The sequence below is a fragment of the Palaemon carinicauda genome, chromosome 28, assembly GCF_036898095.1.
Source record: "Palaemon carinicauda isolate YSFRI2023 chromosome 28, ASM3689809v2, whole genome shotgun sequence".
Lineage (NCBI taxonomy): Eukaryota > Metazoa > Arthropoda > Malacostraca > Decapoda > Palaemonidae > Palaemon > Palaemon carinicauda.
The window spans coordinates 39,227,021-39,252,767 of NC_090752.1; the positions used below are offsets into that span (position 1 = coordinate 39,227,021).

At 37.6% G+C, this 25,747-nt stretch overlaps 1 protein-coding gene across 2 annotated transcripts in view; it reads right to left on the reverse strand.

The window, feature by feature from the left end:
* The window catches only part of LOC137621514 (thimet oligopeptidase-like), a 72,184-nt gene that overhangs the window by 10,005 nt on the left and 36,432 nt on the right, over positions 1–25,747 (reverse strand). For both annotated transcript variants that reach the window (XM_068351867.1, XM_068351868.1), the window contains exons 6-13: positions 23,002–23,114; positions 15,633–15,852; positions 11,642–11,746; positions 11,186–11,308; positions 6,864–7,001; positions 2,564–2,638; positions 2,280–2,456; positions 1,748–2,008 (exon numbers count right to left, since the gene is read on the reverse strand). In XM_068351867.1, coding sequence (XP_068207968.1) covers positions 1,748–2,008; positions 2,280–2,456; positions 2,564–2,638; positions 6,864–7,001; positions 11,186–11,308; positions 11,642–11,746; positions 15,633–15,852; positions 23,002–23,114 — 1,212 coding nt within the window. The remainder of the gene's footprint in view (positions 1–1,747; positions 2,009–2,279; positions 2,457–2,563; positions 2,639–6,863; positions 7,002–11,185; positions 11,309–11,641; positions 11,747–15,632; positions 15,853–23,001; positions 23,115–25,747) is intronic.

Sequence of the window (25,747 nt, forward strand, 5' to 3'; positions counted from 1 at the left end):
AGAATGTGTCGATGCAATCTTAATCCTCTTCCTGCCAGAACCAGGGTCTCAGTAGTGATAGGGGGAAAGGCAGATGAAAAAGTCTGTTTGGAAGGATGTTCCCCTGTCTCTCACCACCAGTGGCAGAATGTGTGCTGGTCAACTGGAGGAGTTTAAAGTTTCCATGGTGCAGAGAGATGGAGGGTGGAGGTCCTTCGATCCACTTACCTCCTCCTCCTCTGATTCCCTGCATGGTGACACCGTCATCGTATCACCATGGGTTAGCATAAGATCTTCTTGCCCTGCAAATGTAAGTTCAAGCCATGTTGAAAGAATAGCACCCTTCTGGAGGTTGGCAATGGCTCCCCAGGCCTCTTCAATTGAAGCTTTTTGTTTTTTTATAAGGAAGAAGCTTTCTTGTAAGCAAGGCACCTGGAGGCTAGAGACTGGCCATAGACCTCTCTGCTTAGAATGTGTTCATCTGACATCCCCACTTCAGGATGGAGACTACAGCCATGGTCAGACAACGAATCAGGCCTCAGGATTTAATGGTCACCTTGTATTTGAACGAAACATACTTCTAAATCCCATCTACCCTCCTCCAGCTAGTACAGCCGGAAAGCTGCTTCAAATTCAATGACTTTTACTTCAGCTTGTCAATGGGACCCCAAGTCAGAAAGATCTTCGAACTGGTATCCACATGACCACAAGACAATGGATAATTGGATGATCCTAGTGGAGTTGTAGGACGACCTTCTCCTCCTAGAAAAGTCTCTGTTTTGTCAAGAACTGAGGTTGTGATAAATCGAGAAGTCTGTCCTAACTCCCATTCTCCCAGGAGACAATTTCAAGTAAGCAAAAGATTGCTCCTCCCTTCCACTAGAAGTTCCTTCTTCCAGCAAGCCAATAGCAGAAACTTCTGGGCCACTTAACATCATTAGGACGGTTAGTTCCAAGGTACGGGAAACCACTGAAATAAAGAAAGGGAAAACCCCCTCCCCTCACATTCGGCAGTAGTAAAAACTCCTACCAGAGACAAGCACAACAGTGTGCAATGAACCAACTTCCTCAGGGTTATTACATGGACACCATCAAGCCACACTCATTAGGAAATAAACAAATCCTCCAACAGTCAGAACAATGTGGTAGGTTGCACAGACAACTGTCGTCAGTTACAGTTATCAGGAAAAAACTACAAAAATTCACTTCTTCCTTAACAACACTTACATACGACAATCTGCCAATTAATTTACCTAAAAAAGAAAAAGGATAAAATGCCCAATTGGAGATGACACAAGAATGTATCTTGTATACTGGTGACTGAAATCAGTGAGGGGAGGGAGGTACTTCCCGGTCACCACATTTAAGTTTTCAACAGCCAAATTCCAACTATATTTTTCTAAAATCCAACTGTCAAAAGGACAAGGGTTTGTATACGTGTAAGAACAGCTCTTCTTATTTTGTTTTTTTTAAGTGAACAATTAATTTTCTTTATTTGTATGACACTACAGGACCAGTTCATCTGAAATATTGGCCATAAAAGCCAGCACATGATGAAGGGAAGACTATATTATTGACTATACTTATATTAAATTCTCCATATTGTAAAAAAAAATTGTGTTATGATTTTATGAGAATAATCTCAAAGAGGCCTTAAGCTTCTCGACTAGATTAATCAATTGTGAGAAGTTCTTATGTTACCCTATTATTTTTTGGCGTTGGGTTATTTCTATCATGCTTTCTTAATAGAGAATCATTTAGTACTTACTAGATATCCGTAATACTGAGCATCATAGCCACCAGCTAAATGACCAAAATTAGCAGGCATGTTTGTGTTGGGTATTGGTTCAATGTCCATTATATCTCTGTATGTCTGGGCAAAGAGAGACTTTGTATCGGCCTTCCCTGTCCTATGAATTGATTGATCAAATGTACTCAAGATAATCTGACGAAGGTTGAATCCACCAGCATTTGCTTTTCTTGACTTTGCCAACTTTTCAACAATCTCATCAGGAAGAGTTTTGCCTGTCTGGAAACGAAATAATAAAATCACGAAAAGGTTACTAAAGAATAATTCCATTATTTGTATTTAATTCATAACCCTTTCCTTAACTTGCATGATGCAAATCTACTTCACTATCTTAACCTAATGAATAATTTTAATACAACACACATTCTAGCTCGCAACAGCAGGAAAACCTCTTCCATTAAAACTGTATTCTGTCTCCATGAAAATAAGCAAAATAAAATGACAAAATATATAGCCAACAATAATTGAAGAAGAAACACAGTTCACACACCTCATAATGGGCTGACATGAGAGCAAGAGGCTCTTTTTCCCAAACCCAATTCTCCAGCATTTGTGATGGTGCTTCTAAGAAATCTCTTTCAACTCTTGTGCCTGCAAACATGGCAAATGTTGCTCGTGAACATATGTGATGCATGACATGGCCAAATTCATGGAAGTAAGTTTCCACCTAAAAATAAACAGATGAATTAGTAAGCAGTCAATTGCAAACAGTATATACTTGTTCAATCATTTACCAATACCAAAGTATGCAAAACTAGATTGTTAGTAACATACCTCTGAATGATCCAATAGAGCTGGTTTATCTTTGGTAGGCTTTGTAAAATTGCACATCATTGCACACACTGCAACCTGTTATAGAATAAAACCTTATTATTACTAGCTGGAAAAACAGGATATAAGCCCATGGACTCCAACAGGGAAAAATAGCCCAGTGAGGAAAGGAAATGAATAAACAACAAGAGAAGTAATGAACAATTAAAACAAAATATTTTAAGAACAGTACAGTAACCACGTCAAAACATACCTTTCATACACTATACTATAAAAAGATACTCAAGTCAGCCTGTTCAACAATTTGATAATTGCTAAAAATTCTTAGTAGTCATACTGAATCTCTTTAAATCCACGAAGTACATATGTCAAACCCCCAAAGAAAAATTGATACTTCTTCAGCATTCTAACATGGCTATTGCAATAATACTCTAACCCGACTTAGAAATCACACAGTACCAATTAAAAAAAATTTAATTTTTAGTTAACTATCATTTGTATTTTTCCTTGCATACAAACTATGGTCTTTTTGCATGGATACTCTTTCAGTGAAACTGGAGCAGCCGTGTAAATTGTTAACAAGAAATTCAGTACATTTAGTAGTAACTGATGAGGGTAACTGGAAAACCCGCTAAATTGAACATTTCCCTGACCATTTTCGTTTAACATAGGTATAAAAAACATATGGTTGATTTAAGGCAGTATTTGTTATACTGTCGACGACTCTGGTTTGTGTTCGACGATCAATGCAAATCCTTTTCAAGGTTTGCAAATTATCCTTACCATGATATATAATTCTTTGTCATTTATAAGGAAACTCCCTACTTAATGGGATGTTAACTTCCAGAACATATTTAAGGGCAGTGGATAGATAATTAATGTAACTACTTGGATAGCTTTCGATGCGATACCCAAGTGTGGTGTATGTGCAAATATGAGTATACTTCAGGATATCTCAAGAGAATTTGGCTATCTTAATGAATTATGAGACACTGACATCTTACCAAGAAGGGTCAAGAAGTCCCCTGTCTTATTGTCTCCCTTTCCCCATTGTTAAGAGAAAGAATTGAGGGAAATTAATTCCTTTGACACACAACCATCTTAAAACATGTTCCATCTGGTCTGATCAAAGATAAAGAAGTGTGCCTGTGAAAAAGGACAAGTCAGAAATAGGAAAGACCAATTTATAACTATCATCCAACATTTTAATATAATAATATAGATGATATACTGTTCAGCCCAAACAGCTGCTCAGTTTGACCCAACATAGGAGCAACTACCACACATAGCAGGAATAACAAGTCTCCAGACTTGTGGGCACTGTCCTGAGATAGATAGATGACAAGGTAACCTGGCAAGACTACCTTGTCCCCAGTAGTACCCAGAGTCCACAGGGAAGAGCTCAAGAGTAAGCAGAGCTTTTGGCTAATGAATGAACACACCCGACTCCCGAGTAAGAACATAGTTTAAGGTTTAGAGGTTTAAAGGCTGCTCATGAATGGCAGAGTCAAGGGACATTAACGTTCCTCTATCAAGCAGGACTATGCCCTAGAGACTGACCATATGTATGATCAGCACCCAAGTCCCCTCACCACCCAAGCTAGGACCAACGATGGCTGCTGATCTCAGCAGATAGACCTATAGGCTTCCTGAACCCCCCATCCTTAGCTCACAAGGATATTGAGGTTGCAGTGACCAAAGGAACTAACGAGTTTGAGGACTCGAACCCCAGTCTGGTGATCACCATTAAGAAGTAGTGTGTCACACCCCCCAAAGCATGCACCTATCTCTCCTACTCAAAAACAAAAAGACACTGATTCAGCAACCGACTCCAATAATTGCAAAGCAAGCACAATCGACGAGAATTTTGATTGGTCACAAGTCCACATTCCTTAGATGAACACGTCGTCTTGGTAAACCCCACCCATCTTAGATCATGTCATCAGAAGTCTTGAAGGATAAGTCACATCCCACTTTAAGGGTCAAGTTCAAGAGATGGCCAGGACTGTTCAAAGCTTTAAGCTTTAAAAGACCTTGGATACTTCTGAAGAGTAGAGATCTAGTCATTTAGCCAGAATACCTGTTAAGTTATGCATGATAAACCTTCAGTGCAGACAGAAGAAAATGTCTCGGAAAGAAAACTATGAATGCTGTGATCCAGTGAGCAGATGCTGAAAAAAAAAATCACTTTCAAACATTGACAACAAAAGATGGCCTACTTTCATCGATATAAACTTAAAAAAGTACATCTACAGTACTGTGGAACTCTGAATATCTGAAATCTCCCATGACATTCTGCAGGAAAATTCTTCCATGCATTAGTGGTACTTCAGTTGGTGTGGCTGACACAGGAGTATGTGCTACAGGATAACTCTTGGCACATCAACACGAAGGCTTAACAGATTGGCATAGCACTGCCTCTAACCAACTGGAAGCCAACACAATTACCTTGAGATAGTGTGGACAATACACTAATGATCATCTGACAAAACATGCTGAACAGTGGGAAGCCACAAATATCGTCAAAACTCTCACAAGGGTGTTAGAATGTTTCATCCATGCAGCCCATTAATCTACTGGTACAGGAGTGCAGAATATATGGAATCTGTTCAGAAGTGTGACACAGGTAAATCAACAAAGTTATCAAGACCTTGAAAAGCTGCCTGATTATTTCTGGGTGTAGAGGTCTTTCTGTGTCTCATAACTGTCTCTTTTGAGATAGAGTTATCCTATATTACAGTGCAATCTCTAACATCACTTTCACATCTAATCCGAAACACAGGGTTTCCGTCTATGTTGGATGTTCCTCTTACTTTCATAGTTACAGGGTAATTAGTAAAAGTAACTCAATAAACCAAAAACATTGTTCCCTACAGGAAAATGCATCTGTATAGATTCCATGAGTCACAAGACAATGTATTACAAGTCATTACACCCTTCGGCCCTCTCAGTCCTAGCACAAACCTCATAGAGTACACGTTTGCGTTTGACCTCTGACATTCACTCGTTTTTCGTCATGCCTAAGAGGGAAAGACAATTTCAACATCTCACTAACATAAGGAAGAAGAAAATTCACTCTAATAAGAGTTCAAAAGTGGGTAACATTAATGAAGGCAGTTAAGTGAAGGAGAGAGATGATGACGGTGCGACCGTCTCGCCTAAAGAAGCAAGATATTGAACAAAAGGATCTTCATTTATGATTAAATTAATGATAAATAACTTTGTTTTGGTTTATTAATATCCAAAAAGGAACATAAAATTCATAATAATCATGATTTATTAATATTGTCTTTGTAAAATTACAAACAAACTTTATACGCCCCCTCGTATCTCAAAACTATACTTATTGACCTTCAAATGCTATCTTATCCCTTAGTTTTAAAGATATAGCACTGAGATTTGGTATATAACATAGAAAGACATTATAAAAAAATGAAGCCCTACGGAATTCCAAGCAATCCTTAGGTCAAACTCTCTGTCAACAGCCTCATATAAGAAAACCCTTCAGCCTTTGAAGGGGAGTGGAGAACACCTGCAATTCCCAGCACACCAACAGAGCCTGAAAAGGATGTTGATGTCTAATTGCTCTCTCACAAACCCTGTGGAATATCTCCAAGAGGTGTAAGCACGGAGGCGGCACCAGCAGACCACCTCCTGAAGTGACAGCAGCAGTAACCTTCACCATTGTCTTTTTGGGCGTTGCCCATTCCAGCTCCAACAAACGCATACCGCGCCTCTTGCTCTTCAGGGCACACCACTGCCACTGCATGGAGGCTACCATCGCCACTCAAACTAAGGGGATACCTACAATCAGACATGCCCCAAACAAAATAAGAGGGAGTGCGGATCCACAGCCGGTTTCGCCATGAAGCATCTGCAGCGACCGCCCATTCCCCGACCACACAAAGTTCTTATTTACATTTCATTATTCATCAACCACACACCGTTATGCAAAAAGAATCAACAGTTTTGACAAGTGCTGTAAAGTACGTGCGAACGCCACAGCGGTCAAAGTAAAAAGTGAGTTATGATCCTACTGGAAGGGGGCTGGACTCCTCGCCCCGTACCCTCTCCAATCGGATAAGCATTTGAATACACGATTCCAGCTCAAGCCCAAGCAATCTCCCGAATTAAAGAACGAGAGTTTGTATGATGTCTAGTAACAGTATTGTCAAGCATAATGGAAATACCATCTTCAACAGTGTAAGCATATGATCAAATATGTGACATGTTTTCCAAAAGACTATATCCAAACCATTGAAAGTGATATCTGAAAATTCAAAAACAAAATCCAAATGCTAACCTGACGTTCGCCATCATTTCTGACACATGATGGCTGAAGAGGGAAAATTGCAGCATGGCCAAACTTTCCATCACGTGGATATAAATCTAAAAAGAAGTAACCCATCTTCTCGTCAGTTTTGGCATCATTAACTCTGTACTGGAGAAAAAAAGAAACATTAAAAGTTGGCACATACAGTAAGTTCCATCAAAAAAACTTTTGAAATACAAAAATATTACGTAACAAACCCCAGCTTGGTATAAAGAAAAAATTTATCACTTAAGTTTACATTTCAAAGTCAAGAAGTTGTCTCTTTGGAATGTTCATAAAAATAAGATAAATTTAAAAGTAAAATCTATTTTCATCATACTTGTCTTCAAATAGTACAATACTATTAATTCAGATTTTCAACTTCCTGACCACAGAAGAGATATAATGTAACTTCAAAAAAATTTATCCCTCTCTGTAGTGTGTAAACCCCCTCCGACTATTATATTGCCCCTCACTTGCCATGTACAGAGAAGGGAGTGGAGAAAAACAAGTCTCCTGAGTACAAAGAAAAGAACAAGATTCAGATTAACGGATAGGATCATCAACAAAAACATGATTCTGATTAAACAAGTTGTGACATCTAAGCTATCGTATCACCTTAACTAAAGTTTGGATGAGGGCAGGAAGGTATAAATGGATATAACACATTTTAGTTTAAAAATCAGAGATGAAGCAAAGTGAACTGGTAGATGGAGTCCATGCATAAATCAACTTTTAGATTAGTGATAAATGGGATGCAGAAATAAGCACCTGCTAATTCTATTGTAAACATCAAAATCCTTTTTCTAACTGACGAAACGACTGAAGCGGGTGATTCTGTCTAACAACAATAATCAAGGAATCAATATAGATCTAGAAGCATCAAGGTTACAAGAATTAGATACTTGCTCCAAAATTGCAGAAACCTTACGAGTCTGTTACTGATACTCTGAAGCACCTTTTGATGCCTGCTTTTTATCCCTACTATAATAACACTTTTTATATGGAATCACTGATTGGATGTCTTAGCATACTGTGCATAGATTCTAGTTAGTTTCCATTCACTTTAACCAATTATTATTATTATTATCATTATTAGCTAAGCTACAACCCTAGTTGGAAAAGCAAGTTGCTATAATCCCAAGGGCTCTAACAGGGAAAAATAGCCCAGTGAGAAAAGGAAATAAGGAAATAAATAAATATGACAAATAATTGACAATTAATAAAAATTCTAAAAAACAGTAACATCAAAACAGATATTTCATATATTACATATAAAAAGATTTATGTCAGTCTGTTCAACATAAAAACATTTGCTGGAAGTTTGAACTTTTGAAGTTCTATCAATTCTAGAATAAAACTTCTAGAATACTGTTTAGTATTGAGCCTCATCATGCATTAGGCCTGACTATTAGAATTAACTGCATGCCTAGTATTACGAACAGGCTAGAACTGTCCGGGAAGATCAGAATGTAAAGGATGGTCAGAATTATGAAAAATCTTATGCAACATGCATAACGAACTAATTGAACGACGGTGTCAGAGATTAAAATCTACATCAGGAATAGGAAATTTAATAGACCGTAAGTTCCTGTCCAACAAATTAAGATGAGAAATCAGTACTCAAAACAAGGTAGAATGAAAATTAAAACACTTCTTCAGAATAAATTGATCACCAAAAATCTTGAAAGACTTTCTCAATAAGCCAATTTTTTGTGCAATTGAAGAAGACAGACATAATGTGTTTCTCAAAAGTAAATTTGTTGTTGATTCTCACACCTAAAATTTTAAGTCATACAGAGTTAAAGAAACAATCATTCTTTGAGTTTTGTTAGGATTCAACTTCATGCCCTATAATTTGCACCATGAACTAACTTTAGCTAGAATATATTAAGGGATTCAGCAACCCCAGATCTACATTCAGGAGATGCAATTGATGCAAAGAGTGTAGCATCATCTGTTTTCTGAGCCAAATCACACGTGTAAATACTTTTAAAAAGTAATGGGCCGAGAACACTACCCTGAGAAACATCAGATATCAGATTCCTATACTCACTATGGTGCCCATCATCAACAAACTCTGCGATCTATTTCTTAAAAATTCAATAATGATGCTAAGAAACGACCAACTCACTCCCAACTGTTTGAGTTTGAAGACAAGGGCCTCATGATACGATTAACTTGGTCAAAGGCAGCACTAAAATCAAGGCCAATCATACAAACTTCCTGACCACAATCAAGGGATTTCTGTACAGCATTGGAGATTGTAAGAAGGGCATCACATGCTCCAAGACCTTTATAAAACCAAATTGCTAACTAGGGAACAAATAATTACCTTCTGCAAACCTATTAAGAAGTTTTGCCAAAGATGTTCAAAAACTTGATAATATGGAAGTTATGGAAATTGGGCGGTAATCCGTTGTACTTGAGCTACCAAAATCACATTTATAATGGAGCAAAATTACCCATTCTCCAAGTGCTAAAATCATGAATGAAAGTGGTGAATTCTTAATGGCCTAAAATTTCATGTCCCCACTAGATAGCTTTGGAGACAACATGAAGATTTTATCAGACAATTCAAAATGGCCTTCCTCTATATAACGCATATTGATCATCCTACATGTCTTTATAATTGGGACCTGGCATGAAGATCTTAGGAAATGGATCTGTTGGTCTAACTCATTCTCAAGACATGATGACTGATGGAAATATATGGGACAGGAAACGAGGAGGAAATTAATTTTTTCATTGCGTCCTATATAAAACTGAGAATTGGAACTCCATGCGATGGGAAACAGCAGCACTATGTCACCAACAACATAGTAACATTGTCTTGAGACAAAGGAGAGAGAGATTTTGTTGTGACATCCATACAGAGGACAGCATACTTTTGTTTTAACAGTTATTCTACTAATATTATTAGAGAAGAATTAGTACTTACTGTATAAAAACTTAGACTAATACTTATATTTGTATCTACAGCTGATAAAGCCAAGAAATTTTTAAAAACATCAAGGTAATAAAGCAAAAACTACTTAGAAATATAAAACTGAGCCCATTTGTCCCTAGTCTATTTGAAAGATCTAAATTTACTAGCCAGGCAACCAAGTCATTAGCAAATCTTCCACCAGTCACTTCAACAATATTTGCAGATGACAAACCACTAAAATCAAAAGCAGTACTCCAACCCAAAACATCTCTCCTTGGGCTTTGCATCATTTTCCATTATCCTAATTAATAAATTTAAGGTAATTATATTTTTGTCATCATTGACAACTACATGATAGCAGCAATAAGCAAAAGTAACAACTGAAACCCACAGAATAGAGCAAACAAGTGATGATCAAATGTGTAATGCTCAAGTGCAAATATACAGTACACTACTGTATTATAAATTGTTAACTGATTTTCATCGCTGTTAATATGGCACTATAAAATAAATTAAAAACTAATGGACACATGCCTGTGTAATGCTGAAACAGTAATAGACAGTACACAATTACAAACTGTATACAGCTTTCCACTGGTGTTAATAAGGCACTAAAAAAGTTATAAACTAAAAATGACAAAGAAATATTTGTGAACTTGAGGCACAAACCAAATAATCTGGATCAAGATCTTTGTTGATGTCTTAATCACTTATGCTCTACTCTCTTAGCAAACGACAAGTGGGTTATTGGCAGCATATAGAGGCACCACGGATAAGGGGGGATGGCTGTGAATATTTTTTTTTTATTTTTTATTTTCATTGAAGGTTTGGGTGGATGGATGGAGTAAAGGAAGCTCTGGGTGATAGGAGGATAGATGTGAGCGAGGCAAGAGAGCGTGCTAGAAATAGGAATGAATGGCGAGCGATTGTGACGCAGTTCCGGTAGGCCCTGCTGCTGTCTCCGATGCCTTAGATGACCGCGGAGGTAGCAGCAGTAGGGGATTCAGCATTATGAAGCTTCATCTGTGGTGGATAATGTGGGAGGGTGGGCTGTGACACCCTAGCAGTACCAGCTGAACTCGGTTGAGTCCCTTGTTAGGGTGGGAGGAACGTAGAGAGTAGAGGTCCCCTTTTTGTTTTTGTTTCTTTGTTGATGTCGGCTACCCCCCAAAATTGGGGGAAGTGCCTTGGTATATGTATGTATGTATGTATTAATGGTTCATTAAGTTGTCACTCCTGAATTAATAGCATTTTACTATTTTAAGGCAAGATTTATGGAAATCATTCCTAAATAGTATTACTGACAAAAAAATAATTTTCAAAAGTTATAATAAAAAAAAAAAGGATAAGCAACACTCGATTTTGAAAAGGTAAAAATACTTACCAATTTAACATCATCATGCCAGGTGTCAGCATCGGGTTCCTGAGTAAATTTGAGACCTAAAAGAGTTTGATATATTCCAAGGAGGCCTGATGTTACCTTTTCCAAAGGGAAGTACTGCCGGACCTAAGTGGAATAAAAAGATGTTGCATACTCTATTAAATTTAATATTATGAATGAACTTTATCAGAATATACCAAACATCAGTGATGGAGAAGCAAAGAAAACAAATCTTATATGTTGTCATAGACTTTAAACTACAAGTATTTAAAAAAAAAAACTTTTGGATTCCTGTTGTTATTCCTAAAGTATACGGTAACACATTCATAAGAAAATCATGGTTGCAACCATTTTCAAAAATATAACATAACATGAATAAGACGTTTGCCATGGAAGTTCACCATTCCCACTTGCCCAAATATCAAAACTTATTCCATAAAAATCCTTCTTGTAGCTTACCTCATTTTGATCAACTGCATAAAGTTTCTCTTCAACTTGATTCATGTAATATCTGAAGTCCCAAAAGTCGAGTTTACCAGAGTATTCATAATTAAATTTTTCACACTGTAAAAAGAAAGATGAACTTATAAAACAATGTTAAATTGCTATGTTCAATGTAAATAAAAATACAAATTTTCTATTAGCAGTCATTCACTAATTTCAATTTTCAACCAATTGTCAAATGAATTGCAGTTGAGATCTCAAAATTTTCATTATTTAAATGCTTATTTCTCCTCAATCAAACATTGATGGTATGTTGAATAAAAAAATACTAGGAAGGGGTTGCTTCTTTAAGAGTGCTCAGTGCTACAAACTGTAGATAGTACAAGAGATTCTTTGCAGTAAATTCTTGGTTCCCAACAGAACTACATTGCATATTCTTATACATTCCATTTGATCTCTACCCACCTAAAGATTCAATTTAAATTTTGCTTTGCTTCCTTTTTCATACTCATTAAAAAACAAATCCTTTGGGCAAGCCTATCAAGGTCTCAAAATGTGACTTCAAGTTGTTTCCAACAAAAATTGAAATAAATGACCAAAAATGGAATAATGATAAAAAAAATTGAGAAAATAAATTAATTTCAACTTGTTTGTAAGCATGATAATTAGGATTTTGCCATAAAAAATTTTTCACACTAAACGTCATAATGTAATCATAACACCAAAACACAGTCAATTAATGTAAACTGATGCTAAGAATTACCAGTAATTGCTTGGATTTTGCAATTGCATGATAATAAATTCCCTCCTACCTGTGGGTAAAGTGTTTGTCACTCCCAAGATAAAGAATTCCAAATGTGTTTTGCCTGTTACATAAAACATGCCCCTTAGTAATGTAATTGTACATTAGATGTATAATACAGTGTAGTATACTAAAGCAATACAATGTACAATACTGTACTTTACTAATAACATACTGTTATGCAATACAGTACTGTATATTTCGAATTATAAAACGACCTAAAGATAGACGAGGTAAAAAATATGTCAATTTTAATTAATTTAGGTCATATCTGTTATATAAGACTACTTGTGAATTAAAAAAAATCATCAGTGTACAGGCTAGATTTTGCTGTATCTTTAAAATCCAAAATAAATTAAATAAAGGCAATTTTATATCATCTTTTCCCTAAACACTGTCTAAAACAAAAACCCTCATTTTGTTCAAGTCTTATCACCTGTATAGGTTAGCTTTAGCAGCAACAAATTCTTACCAAGAACTGGTTATGTAATGATTTATGTTATTACTGATCTTGTTTTACTTACTTTATCCTTAAAAAATTAAGAATAAATGAAATGAGTTATCTTATATCATGGTTTTTCTAAACATGTTAACCAAACCAGAAAACAAGGTTTTGCTTACATTTCATCGTCGATCATAACGAATGCAGTTACACATCCAAGTGATAAGTAATGATACCAAGAGCTTTAAGTAAAGATGTGCTGCCACTAGACGCTCAAAGTGACAAAGATGATAATGCAAGATTGGAGAAAAAGTGAGGGAGTGAGGATAATTTGAGTCATGATGGATTTTTGATGAAAAATAATTATACCAATGTAAACTTCATTACTACCATTATTAACGCTACCATTAAAATTATCGAAAGGTTAGATAAAGATAAAGGTTGCTAAGAAGAGAACGCAACATTAACTCGATATTTACATCTTGTCAGCTATTCTCGCATAGATAAAAGTTGATTTCATTGCTTATGTGGAATATTTCCTCAAATGGGCTATTTATCATGAACTTATGCCAATAACATGTAAGGTAAATAAAGTTTGGTTACCTTTATTTTCGGTTATCGTACCCATGCCTAGGATAGCCTACCAATAAACATAATTTGGAATTCAAGGGGGTGGCTTGAGGGTTATTTGGATAAAGACAAGCTATGGTGAGCACTAAGGAAGGTAGGGACAGGATAGCCATACATGAAAGTAGAGGAGCTGATATAAAAGAGGTAGAACAATTTAGATACTTGGGATCTACTATAAAGCAGGAGGGAGCATGTGAAAAAAAGTAGACAGGTAGCAGGAGTGGTACATAAGAAAATATTAATCAAGGTAAAAGTTAAGGTCTATAGCACAATATTATGACCAGTGTTAATGTATGGATCAGAAACTTGGGTTTTAAAACAAAGAGGAAGCAAAGCTTGAGAGAACAGAGATGAGAATGCTAAGGGGGATTATGGGAATATCACTGCTTGAAAGACAGGGAAATTATGAAAAAAGAAGAATGGTAGGTGGAGTAAAGATTACAGAGATGATAGGCGTATCACGAATGAAATGGTGTGGGCACATGTTGAGGATGGAAGGTGGGGAGGGAGCAAGGAGGGAGGAACCTGTTAGGAGGAGTGGGCACATGTTGAGGATGGATGGTGGGGAGGGAGCAAGGAGGGAGGAACCTGTTAGGAGGAGTGGGCACATGTTGAGGATGGATGGTGGGGAGGGAGCAAGGAGGGAGGAACCTGTTAGGAGGAGTGGGCACATGTTGAGGATGGATGGTGGGGAGGGAGCAAGGAGGGAGGAACCTGTTAGGAGGAGTGGGCACATGTTGAGGATGGATGGTGGGGAGGGAGCAAGGAGGGAGGAACCTGTTAGGAGGAGAAGAGAATTAGATAGAGATAAGGTGAAGGATTATATGGAGAGAAGAGGTTTGGTGGAAGAGGATGCCTTTGATAGAAGACATTGGTGAAGGTGCATCAGGCAATCGATCCCTTAACGTAGGGATAACGGTGGGGAAGAAATAGTTTAATATTCATATAGGCTGTATACGACGACCTATAATTTTTTGGGGTGAATTTTCAAATTTAAGGTTTGTCTTATATGCAGAAATATACGGTACATTAATTTTATGATAACTATATCAAAATTTTCTCTTACCTCTGGTACATTAATTTTATGATAACTATATCAAAATTTTCTCTTACCTCTGGTACATTAATTTTATGATAACTATATCAAAATTTTCTCTTACCTCTACCTTCTTACATCCCTACCCATGAAAAGTTCAGTTCCTTAAATGCATATGCATTCTAAAGCACAGCACTAGACTGGTTAGTATGAAAAAAATCTAGAATACTGTATAATGCTGTAGTAATAAAATAATACTGCCCAGTATTAAAAACTTAACATTCACCAAATTTAGGACGTTTATGCACACAGGTTTAACTGTTACTGTAAGTGTTAACCTTCATTCCTTAATAAAGGAGATTAGGTCCTGTTGACTTTTCTTCAGTAATCACAGATAAAAGAAGTGTGACAACTTCTATGTAATAAATATTTACTCTGGCACTCTCTTGGGCTTTTAAAATGTCACAACTGAAAAATGGGTTTGATATGTCATAGTTTATAACTATGATCATTATTCTATAAAGTCAACCATTTATTATAGATAATGGGCTTTAGGCAGGATATTATCATGAAGAATTCTTAATTGCATTGTATTTATGAAATTAGGTCACAAGGCCCTTGACAGGGACTTGGAGATCATTCAGCAGTTATGTGCAACTGGAGGACAACCTCACAGTAGCATTATAGAGTGCTAGGAGGTTGGGCAGCAAAGTGGAAGAAAGGAAGTAAGAATGAAGGTATGGCACATCACATAAGTGATGTATTCATAAACTCACTTTGATCACACGAACAATTTCAATTCAACGCTGAAAGTAATACAGGTAGAACTAAATGTGAAATGCTCTAAGCTGGCAAATACTTTAGTGATGGTGCCTTCCTTCTTTGCATCTACCGGATGAAAAGGTCAACAATAAATAAAGTACTCTATTTTCCACACGCTGTCTGACCTGTCCAGAATATCAAATACTTCTATAATTTAAATTCATAAATACTTTGATGCATTAATGAATAGATACAAAAGCTACGCAGATCAAGTAGAGTACAGTAACCACTTAATGTGAATACACAGAAACTAAATAAATAAATTTAAACATACCTCTTCCTTTTTCAGGTTGAGCATATCAACTCTTTCTTGCTTCCATAGAACTTGAAGTTTATCTGATAAATTGGTTAAAAATTTTTCCACATTTGCAGGAGTGCTTGCCATTCTCTCTTCTAAAATATAAGCTGCATGGTTTGGATATCCTAAAAGATCGGCTTGCTTCTGACGTAAAGTAATCAATTCTTCTAGTATAGGGGTATTTTCATCCATGCATCTGTATAAAAAACCCAAGATAGTAGTCTTTAGGATGTACTTTTTAAACCAAAGTCTCACACACTAGAAAGTGGAATTTATATTAGCTCAGCACACTGTACTTTACAAAATGCCTACTAAATATACTGATGACTTTGCTTGAAAAACTAGTTTTGTGTGATAAAAATTATTACAAAAGCTGAAAAGCTTTACCTAATACCAAAACCTGAAAAATACAAACAAACTTATATAAAACTTGCAAAACCAATAAATAATAAATGTATAGTAGTATGGGTCCCTTAAAAAAAGAATTATAAGGTATGTGTTAACTAGTGACAGTTGGCTTTCACCATGAAACTGGAAAAACAGATAAGGACAGCGGTACACCTAAAGGTGCATTCATAATCTTGTAATAGTCGATACATCTAAAATCAAGACATTTATTGACAATAAGATGTCACCATGAAACTAAAAAAACAGATATGGACACTACACAAAAAAGCATCGAGTTATATAAGACATAATACACCAAAACATACAAAAGTTAAATAACCACGGACAGTATGCCAAGACTGATAGTTATGAAAAAATATAACGGGGGACAGTATGCCGAGATTGATAGTTATAAAAAAAAATATTTCATGCCCTTGTGTAATATTGTAATGGTTTTATGTCTTTACTATAAAATAGGACTGTTCTGTATTTGTGTTATATAATTGTGAATAAATACCCTCAAAAGTTACCTATGGAATTCCTGAGCCTTTCCACAAATAATCAAATTACAGTAGTGAATCTTATTGTCTAGCCATATTGTTATTTCTCTTCAACATCACAATTGTGAAAAATAATCTGTGTTCCTATCTATACAAACCTGAATCCTTTAATAGGAGTATGATTTCAGAGAAACTGGAAATTTGGCTGTTTTTATAATGAGGTTTTGGTAGTTACTGGTGGGTGGCAAAGAAGCTCCCTCCCCTTAACAGTTCAGTGAGTAGTCACTTTGAACTTCACCAAGGAATTGCAAGGTGGATGAGGCAGGAAGTTTCATTAAAAGACTCATGTTTGTATAGTTAGGAAAAATACAAATTATTTCTAAAATTTTCCTCTGTACGTACAAAGCTTTGTCCTTAACCAAGACATCCTTAGGAGCAAGATAGTTCCTATTACCAAACTGGCTGGTGTAAAATCCCGGGAGGTAGGTATACTCGAACCTGAAAGGTTGTAGGAATGAAGACTTTCATCCTCATCTATTAGCCCAGAAGTGTATATAGATTAGGGTTCTGCTGTCAGGCAGACGGTCACTGTGGGAACCTATATCCACACTGGGATATCTCGTCAGAGTGTAAGCCTATCACAATTGATGGACTTACATTGTATAAATCCTCCCCCTACTTAGAAGGATGGAGGATAACTTCTATTTTAGGTAAATTAGAATAGTGATCAGAACTGTGTTGTAGCTTAAAGCATATCAAGAATCCATTCCAGTAACTTGTTACACCACAAGGGAGGGGAAGAAAAGAGGAAAAAGACCAGATATTCTCACTCTTATCCTAGACTGATATCATAACCCTTATATAGACATGTTGCACCTCGTCCTATGAGGAGCTAAAATGGTACGCTACTCGCTGTGCAACTACCACAGGACACAGGGGGAAAGTGTTCAAAGATTTACGGGTACAATCTCCTAGGTAATGAGTAATGAAGGTTGTCTGGCAATTCAAGACTCATGTTTCCAAAATTTCTCCTACTGACAGAGAGTACGATTGCTAGCGGGTTGCATTTTTAAAGAATTGCCTGTGATCCACAGTGTGTACACTGACGGGGGAGTCTGTATATGCCAGGTCCATTGAGCGAGTACCACATAACAAGCGCTCACGAACTAGAGATTGTTGAATTCTTGCTAGCAACATAGTTTCTGGTGTTTAAAAAGATAGTCATACTGTTCATATGAAAAACAACACACAAGAGAATGGGTATACTTACGCATGAAATTCGGAGTTTTTAAATGCTATCTACCAAAAAGGCGATAAGTGGGTGCAATACTGATAGTGCGTAACCATAGAGCTTGACCTTAGAGAATAACCTTAGTTTAAGCCATGAGCACTCAGATGTGAATGCATGTCTGGAAGGGGGAGATTTAACTGCTGTGAGAGATTCTGCAGGAGATAACAAACATGAGTAATCTAGGATATGTCTCCTAATATGTGGATCAGCCTCTCACAAGGGTTCATTAACCAAAGACTAAATACACTTTACCGGTATGCGAGCGCAAAGGAGAGCTTTTGTTCCTGGGAGACATACGTTACTTGGGGAGTGCGAATACATAGAAATTTCAAGCACTACAGAAAGTTCCTACCGAAGGCTGCCGCACAAGTACAATTCACTTGTATAAATATAAGGACGAGAGTCCAGAGCAAAGCGCTTACGCATCAAAATAGCTCTCTGATTTTCTACAAGAGAACCTTGCCAAGTTGAATCTATTTCATTACCTGATGTGCGCTGATAAAATGAAGAGCACAGGCACTAAGAGAACAGGTAATGTCCTAGAAGACTGTGCCTCAGTGCTACCAAGAGAGCATTAGAAACCTCTTGCAGTCAAGAGTACAAATATGCAATTACAAAAGCACCAAAGCGGTCGTGGACCTGAGTGCTTACAAGTGATTGCATATGAGTACTAAGAGGTGAGCTTAAGAATGCAAATAAAGGGATGTGCTTGAGAATGATCGCGATCCCACAAGGTAAAAGGTACATAATATTTTCAAAGGGCAGGATTTTGGCAATCGCAAACAGGAGAGGTGGCTCCTGTAGGAGCGCACAACTGCAAACATGTAAGGTTGGGCTTCCTTAGGAGATTGCAATCATAAACAAGTGAGGTGGAGAGAGATCATGAACAGGCGAGATAACGCTCCCTTAGGAGCATGCAATCACAAACAAGTGAAGAGACACTCCTGTAGGAAAATGGAATCCCTAGCAGGTGAGATTGCTCCCGTTAAATGGGCACAATCGCAAACAGGTGAGATGGCACTCCCATAGGAATGCTTACTTGCGAACAGGTGATATAGCCCTCCCGTAGGAACGTGCAATCAAGAACAAGTTATGTGGAGCTACCATAGGAGAATGTTCATGCATAATAGAGAACTAATGGGCACTTGCAGACAGGCAAGGTGCAAAGAAGAGTATGAGCTCGTCGTCTTTGCCTTCATCCTCGGTGAAGAATTGGGTAATGATGTCTCTCCAACAAAGAGAGAAATGGTAGCAAACTCAAAAATTTGACTCCAATGAAAATTTAACTCCTATCAATCAATCACAAAGAACTAATCTTCCAATTATTATTATTATTATTACTAGCCAAGCTACATCCATAGTTGGAAAAGCAAGATGCTATAAGCCCAAGGGTTCCAACAGGGAAAAATAGCCTAGTGAGGCAAGGAATTAAGGAAATAAATAAATGATGAGAATAAATTAACAATAAATCATTCTAAAAACAGTAACAACGTCAAAACAGATATGTCCTATATAAACTATTAACAACGTCAAAAACAGATATGTCATATATAAACTATAAAGACTCATGTCAGCCTGGTCAACATAAAAACATTTGCTCCAACTTTGAACTTTTGAAGTTCTACTGATTCAACTACCCGATTAGGAAGATCATTCCACAACTTGGTAACAGCTGGAACAAAACTTTTAGAATATTGTGTAGTGTTGGGCCTCATGATGGAGAAAGCCTGGCTATTAGAATTAACTGCCTGCCTAGTATTACGAACAGGATAGAATTGTCCAGGAAGATCTGAATGTAAAGGATGGTCAGAGTTATGAAAACTCTTGTGCAACATGCATAATGAACTAATTGAACGACGTTGCCAAAGATTAATATCTAGATCAGGAATAAGAAATTTAATAGACCGTAAGTTTCTGTCCAAAAGGGGAAAAAGAACAGCCCTTTTTTCCTTATGACTGGCAAGTGTGCTCTAAGACTGATGAAAGTGTGGATATGCTGTTGGCAATAAGGGACAATGTTCTGACTGAGGTGCAGGAATAACTAAGCTTTTCTTCTATCAATGGTGTAACTATGTTTCCCTCCTCAGTTATGTACATTGTCGTCACTAGCACATAACTTGCAAAGGAAAAAACACCAGGAATCCTCTTAAACAAGAACAAAAGTAGCAAATCGACAGATTACACATAAACTGTCAGTCAGCTACAGTTATTGGGAAATTACAACAATACTACTACTTTCCCACCATTATCCCCAACATTATGAGGTAGGTTGGCCAAATCACAATGTTCTATCAAAGGCGCACTCTTCCACCTAACTTTTTCCTTACATATCTTCCTACATCTTATCTCACCATCTAATTATCTGCAAAATTCTTAACAATAAACATCTTGAATAAAAACTAGTAGAAAGTAAAACAGACAAGTGAGGGTGCTAGTTTCAGATCTGTACTATCCGGCGACTGAAACTAAAGTACCTGCTCAGTGAAAAGGAAAGGGGCGAGACTTCTCCTCTATTCCCCCTTCCCCCGGGAACTACAGACACCTCATTATAAAATTTTAACAGTTCAATTTCCAGCTTGGCTGAAATCATATTCCTAATAAAGAGTGAATGGTTGTATCCCTATAAGAACAAATATATTTTACTATTTTTTCTGTATTTCACTATTTTCATAATCTCTAAAAAGTTACAGCTTGCTTTCAATAATAACATTGATAATACAGTAATAATAATAAAAGTAACCATTCACTCCCGTAATAAAATATTTTACAATCCCCTTTAATTTCTCTAAATAGGTTTATAACAGATTGCTTGAATGCTTGATATTTAACCTTCAATTTACATTCAATTTTTTCTTTCTTTTTTACATCACACTTCTGTGTGATCTATCACAGAATACAAGGATCATCTGTGTAGTACTATGAATGCAACATGAAAAATTAGCTTAGGACCTTAACCACATACAGGACATCAGATCTCATTTAACTCTACACATATGCAACCATGTGCTATACTCTTTTGCAAGCCATACGACTAATTTTAATTTGCACACAGTTTACATTTGTACATGACGTATTCGGTACTGTATTGTAGTAACGGGCACGTTTTAACATCAATCAGACATCGCAGCAAAGGGGTTAAGACAAACTTAAGAACTAAAGTGATAGGAAAGCAATTCTTGGGCATGAAAAAAACTTATGTAAGAGATGGATATAGGAGTCCTATCTAAATTCAATCACATTTTCCCACTAGTAAATATCAAATAAAGTTGATAGGGGAGCAATGTGGAATGTGATGAGGTTATATGGAGTTGGTGGAATCTTGTTGCAAGCAGTGAAAAGTTTCTACAAAGGTAGTACAGCATGTGTTAGGATATGAAATGAAGTGAGCGATTGGTTTCCGGTGAGAGTGGGGCTGAGACAGGGATGTGTGATGTCGCCGTGGTTGTTTAACTTGTATGTTGATGGAGTGGTGAGAGAGGTGAATGCTCAAGTGCTTGGATGAGGATTGAAACTGGTAGACGAGAATGACCCTGAATGGGAGATAAATCAGTTGTTGTTTGCGGATGATACTGTACTGGTTGCAGACGCGGAAGAGAAGCTTGGCCGATTAGTGACAGAATTTGGAAGGGTGTGTGAGAGAAGGAAGTTGAGAGTTAATGTGGGTAAGAGTAAGGTTATGAGATGTACGAGAAGGGAGGGTGGTGCGAGGTTGAATGTCAAGTTGAATGGAGAGTTGCTTGAGGAGGTGTATCAGTTTAAGTACTTGGGGTCTGTTGTTGCAGCAAATGGTGGAGTGGAAGCAGATGTACGTCAGAGAGTGAATGAAGGATGCAGTGTTGGGGCCAGTTAAGGGAGTAGTAAAAAATAGAGGGTTGGGCATGAATGTAAACAGAGTTCTATATGAGAAAGTGATTGTACCAACTATGATGTATAGATCGGAGTTGTGGGGAATGAAAGTGACGGAGAGACAGAAATTGAATGTGTTTGAGAGGAAATGTCTAAGAAGTATGGCTGGTGTATCTCGAGTAGATAGGGTTAGGAACGAAGTAGTGATGGTGAGAACGGTGTAAGAAATGAGTTAGCAGCTAGAGTGGATAAGAATGTGTTGAGGTGGTTTGGCCATGTTGAGAGAATGGAAAATGGCTGTCTGCTAAAGAAGGTGATTAATGCAAGAGTTGATGGGAGAAGTACAAGAGGAAGGCCAAGGTTTGGGTGGATGGATGGAGTGAAGGAAGCTCTGGGTGATAGGAAGATAGATGTGAGTGTCAAGAGAGCGTGCTAGAAATAGGAATGAATGGCGAGCGATTGTGACGCAGTTCTGGTAGGCTCTGCTGCTTTCTCCAGTGCCTTGGAAGACCGCAGAAGTAGCAACAGTAGGGGATTCAGCGTTATGAAGCTTCATCTGTGGTGGACAACGAGGGAGGGTGGGCTGTGGCACCCCTAGCAGTACCAGCCGAACTCGGTTGAGTCCCTTGTCAGGCTGGGAGGAACGTAGAGAGGAGAGGTCCCCTTTTCTGTTTCATTTGTTTGATGTCGGCTACCCCCCAAAATTGGGGGAAGTGTCTTGGTGTATGTATGCATGTAAATATCAAATTAGTTATATTGAAATTACTATCTCATATATCTTGGGATGCTGCTATAAGTAAAATTATTAACAAACCAGAAGGGCACTCAAAACTTCTTTCTATTATGCTCAACAAATAACACAAGATCCTCACAAAACATGTTACCACTTACTTGCCTATGATACAGTAACTATAATCAAACTACAGCTATAGAAAAAGAAATTTTCTGAATAAAGAAATAATAGAAAACCAGTGTGATTATTGTACCCTTTAGATATTTATCTAACAAGCTTTAAATTTCAAATATTTCTTCAACTAACGCCTATTTAAGACCCAAACTTCATCATCGGCTTTAATTTGGATAAAATTCTGTGGATAAGTTTTAGAACCTGATTGAGAAGAGCAGGAAAGAAATCCATGAGGAAGAAAATCAACAACATTCAAACAGGAAAGATCAGAAAAAAAAAAAATTAGGGAAAAGACTCAGTCCCAACATACCAACAGTAGTATAAATTAAAGCATAGAAAAAAGAAAAAGTTCCTGCATAGCAATTGTATTAACATGAATGGTCTGCATCCCTGAAATCCTAAGCTACAACTTACTTCGCTTGGCTGGCAGTGACCATCAGCTGTCTTGTTCGTGGTACTCGACACTTTTTAGTAACTGGGAATAAATGAGGGTATTTCATAGTAACTTCCAGTTTACCATCTTCGCCCTGGAAAAATCAAAAGAAATGATTAACAATATTATACCCTACTGTGCACCTAACCAAATTACAATACATTTCAACCATACTATGACAGTCACAAGTACCTATGTTGGATATTTTGAGTATGAACATTTTACATACAATATTTACTTTGTAACAATAATTCAAGTAGATGCTACTGGAGTATAATGCATTGTACACTATTTTCATATTTGAAAATTCAGTAAAAGATTTTTATGAGTTTACCTAAATAAATATACCAAAGTATTTAAGATGAAATAAGTTTCATAAAGTTTAAAATAAGATTTTTGCAACAATAGAGGCTGGTCAGAAAATTTCAATGAGTCACCAAACTGTTAGTTTTACTTTTTTCCAGAGTATAGAAACTTTCTAAACAAGATGGTTTCATTATAGACAAAATGAACTAGAAACTAAACTGCATAATAGTGGTATACAGTACTTAAAAGACAGGTATAATTTTCATGAAAATTGTTTGAAATATATATAAAATGTTCTTGTTTTACAGAATGACTATATAACATACACAATGTATGAAATCTATTTGAAGTAAATGCTGTCACAAACACAAATACTTCTGCAACAATAGGAATGAGAATCTTAAGAAATACATTCATATCTTTCGCATAACTAATGCATTCTGTAAATTCAAATCCTTCTCTCAACAGATTAAAGGATACAACTGTCATAACTAGGGTGTTTTAGAATTGAAAAATATTGTTAAAGACCATACCTATTTCTATTCCCCTTAAACATTATTATCATTATCATAATTAAAAGGGATGGGATTTACCAGCCCAATGAGTCAATTTCGACTCATACAGAACTGGCCCAAGTTATTAGGGATGGAAATATATAATATTTAACAATTTTTTACATAAAAAAATAATTATTATAAGCAGTAAAATCACAAATTTTAAGTAATTTGTATTTTTCCTAACAATACTTACCTCGAACTACTTTCTTAGGAGTATCTGGGATCTCCTCCCAACCGACCAGAGTTTTGTGTAGTTTACCCCTAGTCCCGTTTTCTATGAGGGGTAACCTCAGGTGGAGTGGAACCTACCCTGAGGCTATCCCCCGGGTCACAGAGCATGCTTGCTCAGGTCTCGATCTCCAGTAAGTTCTTGATAGCTTAGGTATCTATGAAGTCCAGCAAGGCACTCGGGGTAGGATGGGCGGGCCATTACCCGAAAGTAGTTCGAGGTAAGTATTGTTAGGAAAAATACAAATTACTTAAAATTTATGATTTGTTCCAACACAGAATACTTACCTTGAACTACTTTCTTAGGAGACTTATACCTTAGGAGGTGGGAGTGTCCTTCAGGACCTAGAGACCGTGACGAGAATAGGAGAGGAACCTAGGTAGGAGATTAAGTTTTGCTGACCTCAAAGAAAACACGAGAACAAAGGAAAACTACGCAAAAAACCATCTTAGTGTCTATATAACTCACTTCTGCAAGAATCCTAGGAGACATGTCCTTCCAATGATAGTGTATCCCATGTCAGTTTCAGGGGGCTACCCGAGCCATTTCTGGTAAGGAAATAGGGGAAGGAAGAACAAGGGCTCAGGAAGGAACCTGTGTCTCTTGGACTCGCTACCCGCAGTTACCACTGGGGCTACGCCCTTAAACCATTTGGAGCGCGGAAATGACGGGACCGCGCGAGAAACTGTCCAGGGACTTTCTCGAGTAGTCCTTCAAGCAGTGAGCCGTAAAGGTCGACTGGTTAGACCAAGTACCTGCCCGCAGGCTTTGGCCCACTGCCATGTTCTTCTCAAATGTCAAAGAAGCATTTAGACTCCTAATGCTGTGGGGTCTGGGCTTTCTTGGAAAGGGGACCCCTGCACTACTGTAGGGTCTGACGATCACTTGCCTTATCCAGAAGAAGAAAGTGTTCTTGGAGACTGGCTCCTTCACAGTCCCGAGGAAAATGAACAGACTCTTGATCTCGGGATGAAGTCTAGCTGTCCTTTCTAAATACTGCCATACTGCAAGTCCCTCGGGTTGTCCGAGCGAGGGATAGCTGGCACTGGGAACAATTCCATTTTGGGGTCCCAAACAACTGGATTCTGAGTCTTGGCTACGAAGGAGGGTAAGAATCTGAAAGTAGAATCTCGCCAACCCTTCGAGTGTGAGATCTCGTACGACAGGCCAGGAATCTCACCTACTCTTTGCTGATGCCAGAGCTAAACGAAAGACTGCCTCGAGGGTGAGCTCCTTGTCTAGAATGTCTTTTAGAGGCTCGAAGGGAGGTTCCAAAATCAACTTCAAGTACCCTAGCCACATCCCCCTGGGGCACTCAAACGGCTTGAGGGAAAAACGACTGCTCGAAGCTCCTGAAGAGCGTAGAGATCTACTTGGAGGCACCCAGACCTATGAACTTCAGGAGGAAGACTTGGGATGGACATGCCCACTTCGTCCCTGAGATAGACCAGGAAGTCTGCTATCTCGTGAATGGAGGCCCCTAATGGCCTGATGTTCTTCAAGGAGCACCCCTTAGAAAAGGTAGCCCACTACGTCAGGTACACCTCGATTGACGAACGCTTCAGGTACCCTGCCATCCTTGATGCTGGCCTCGACGGAAATCCTTCCTTTTCAGGAGACGCTCGATAACCTCCA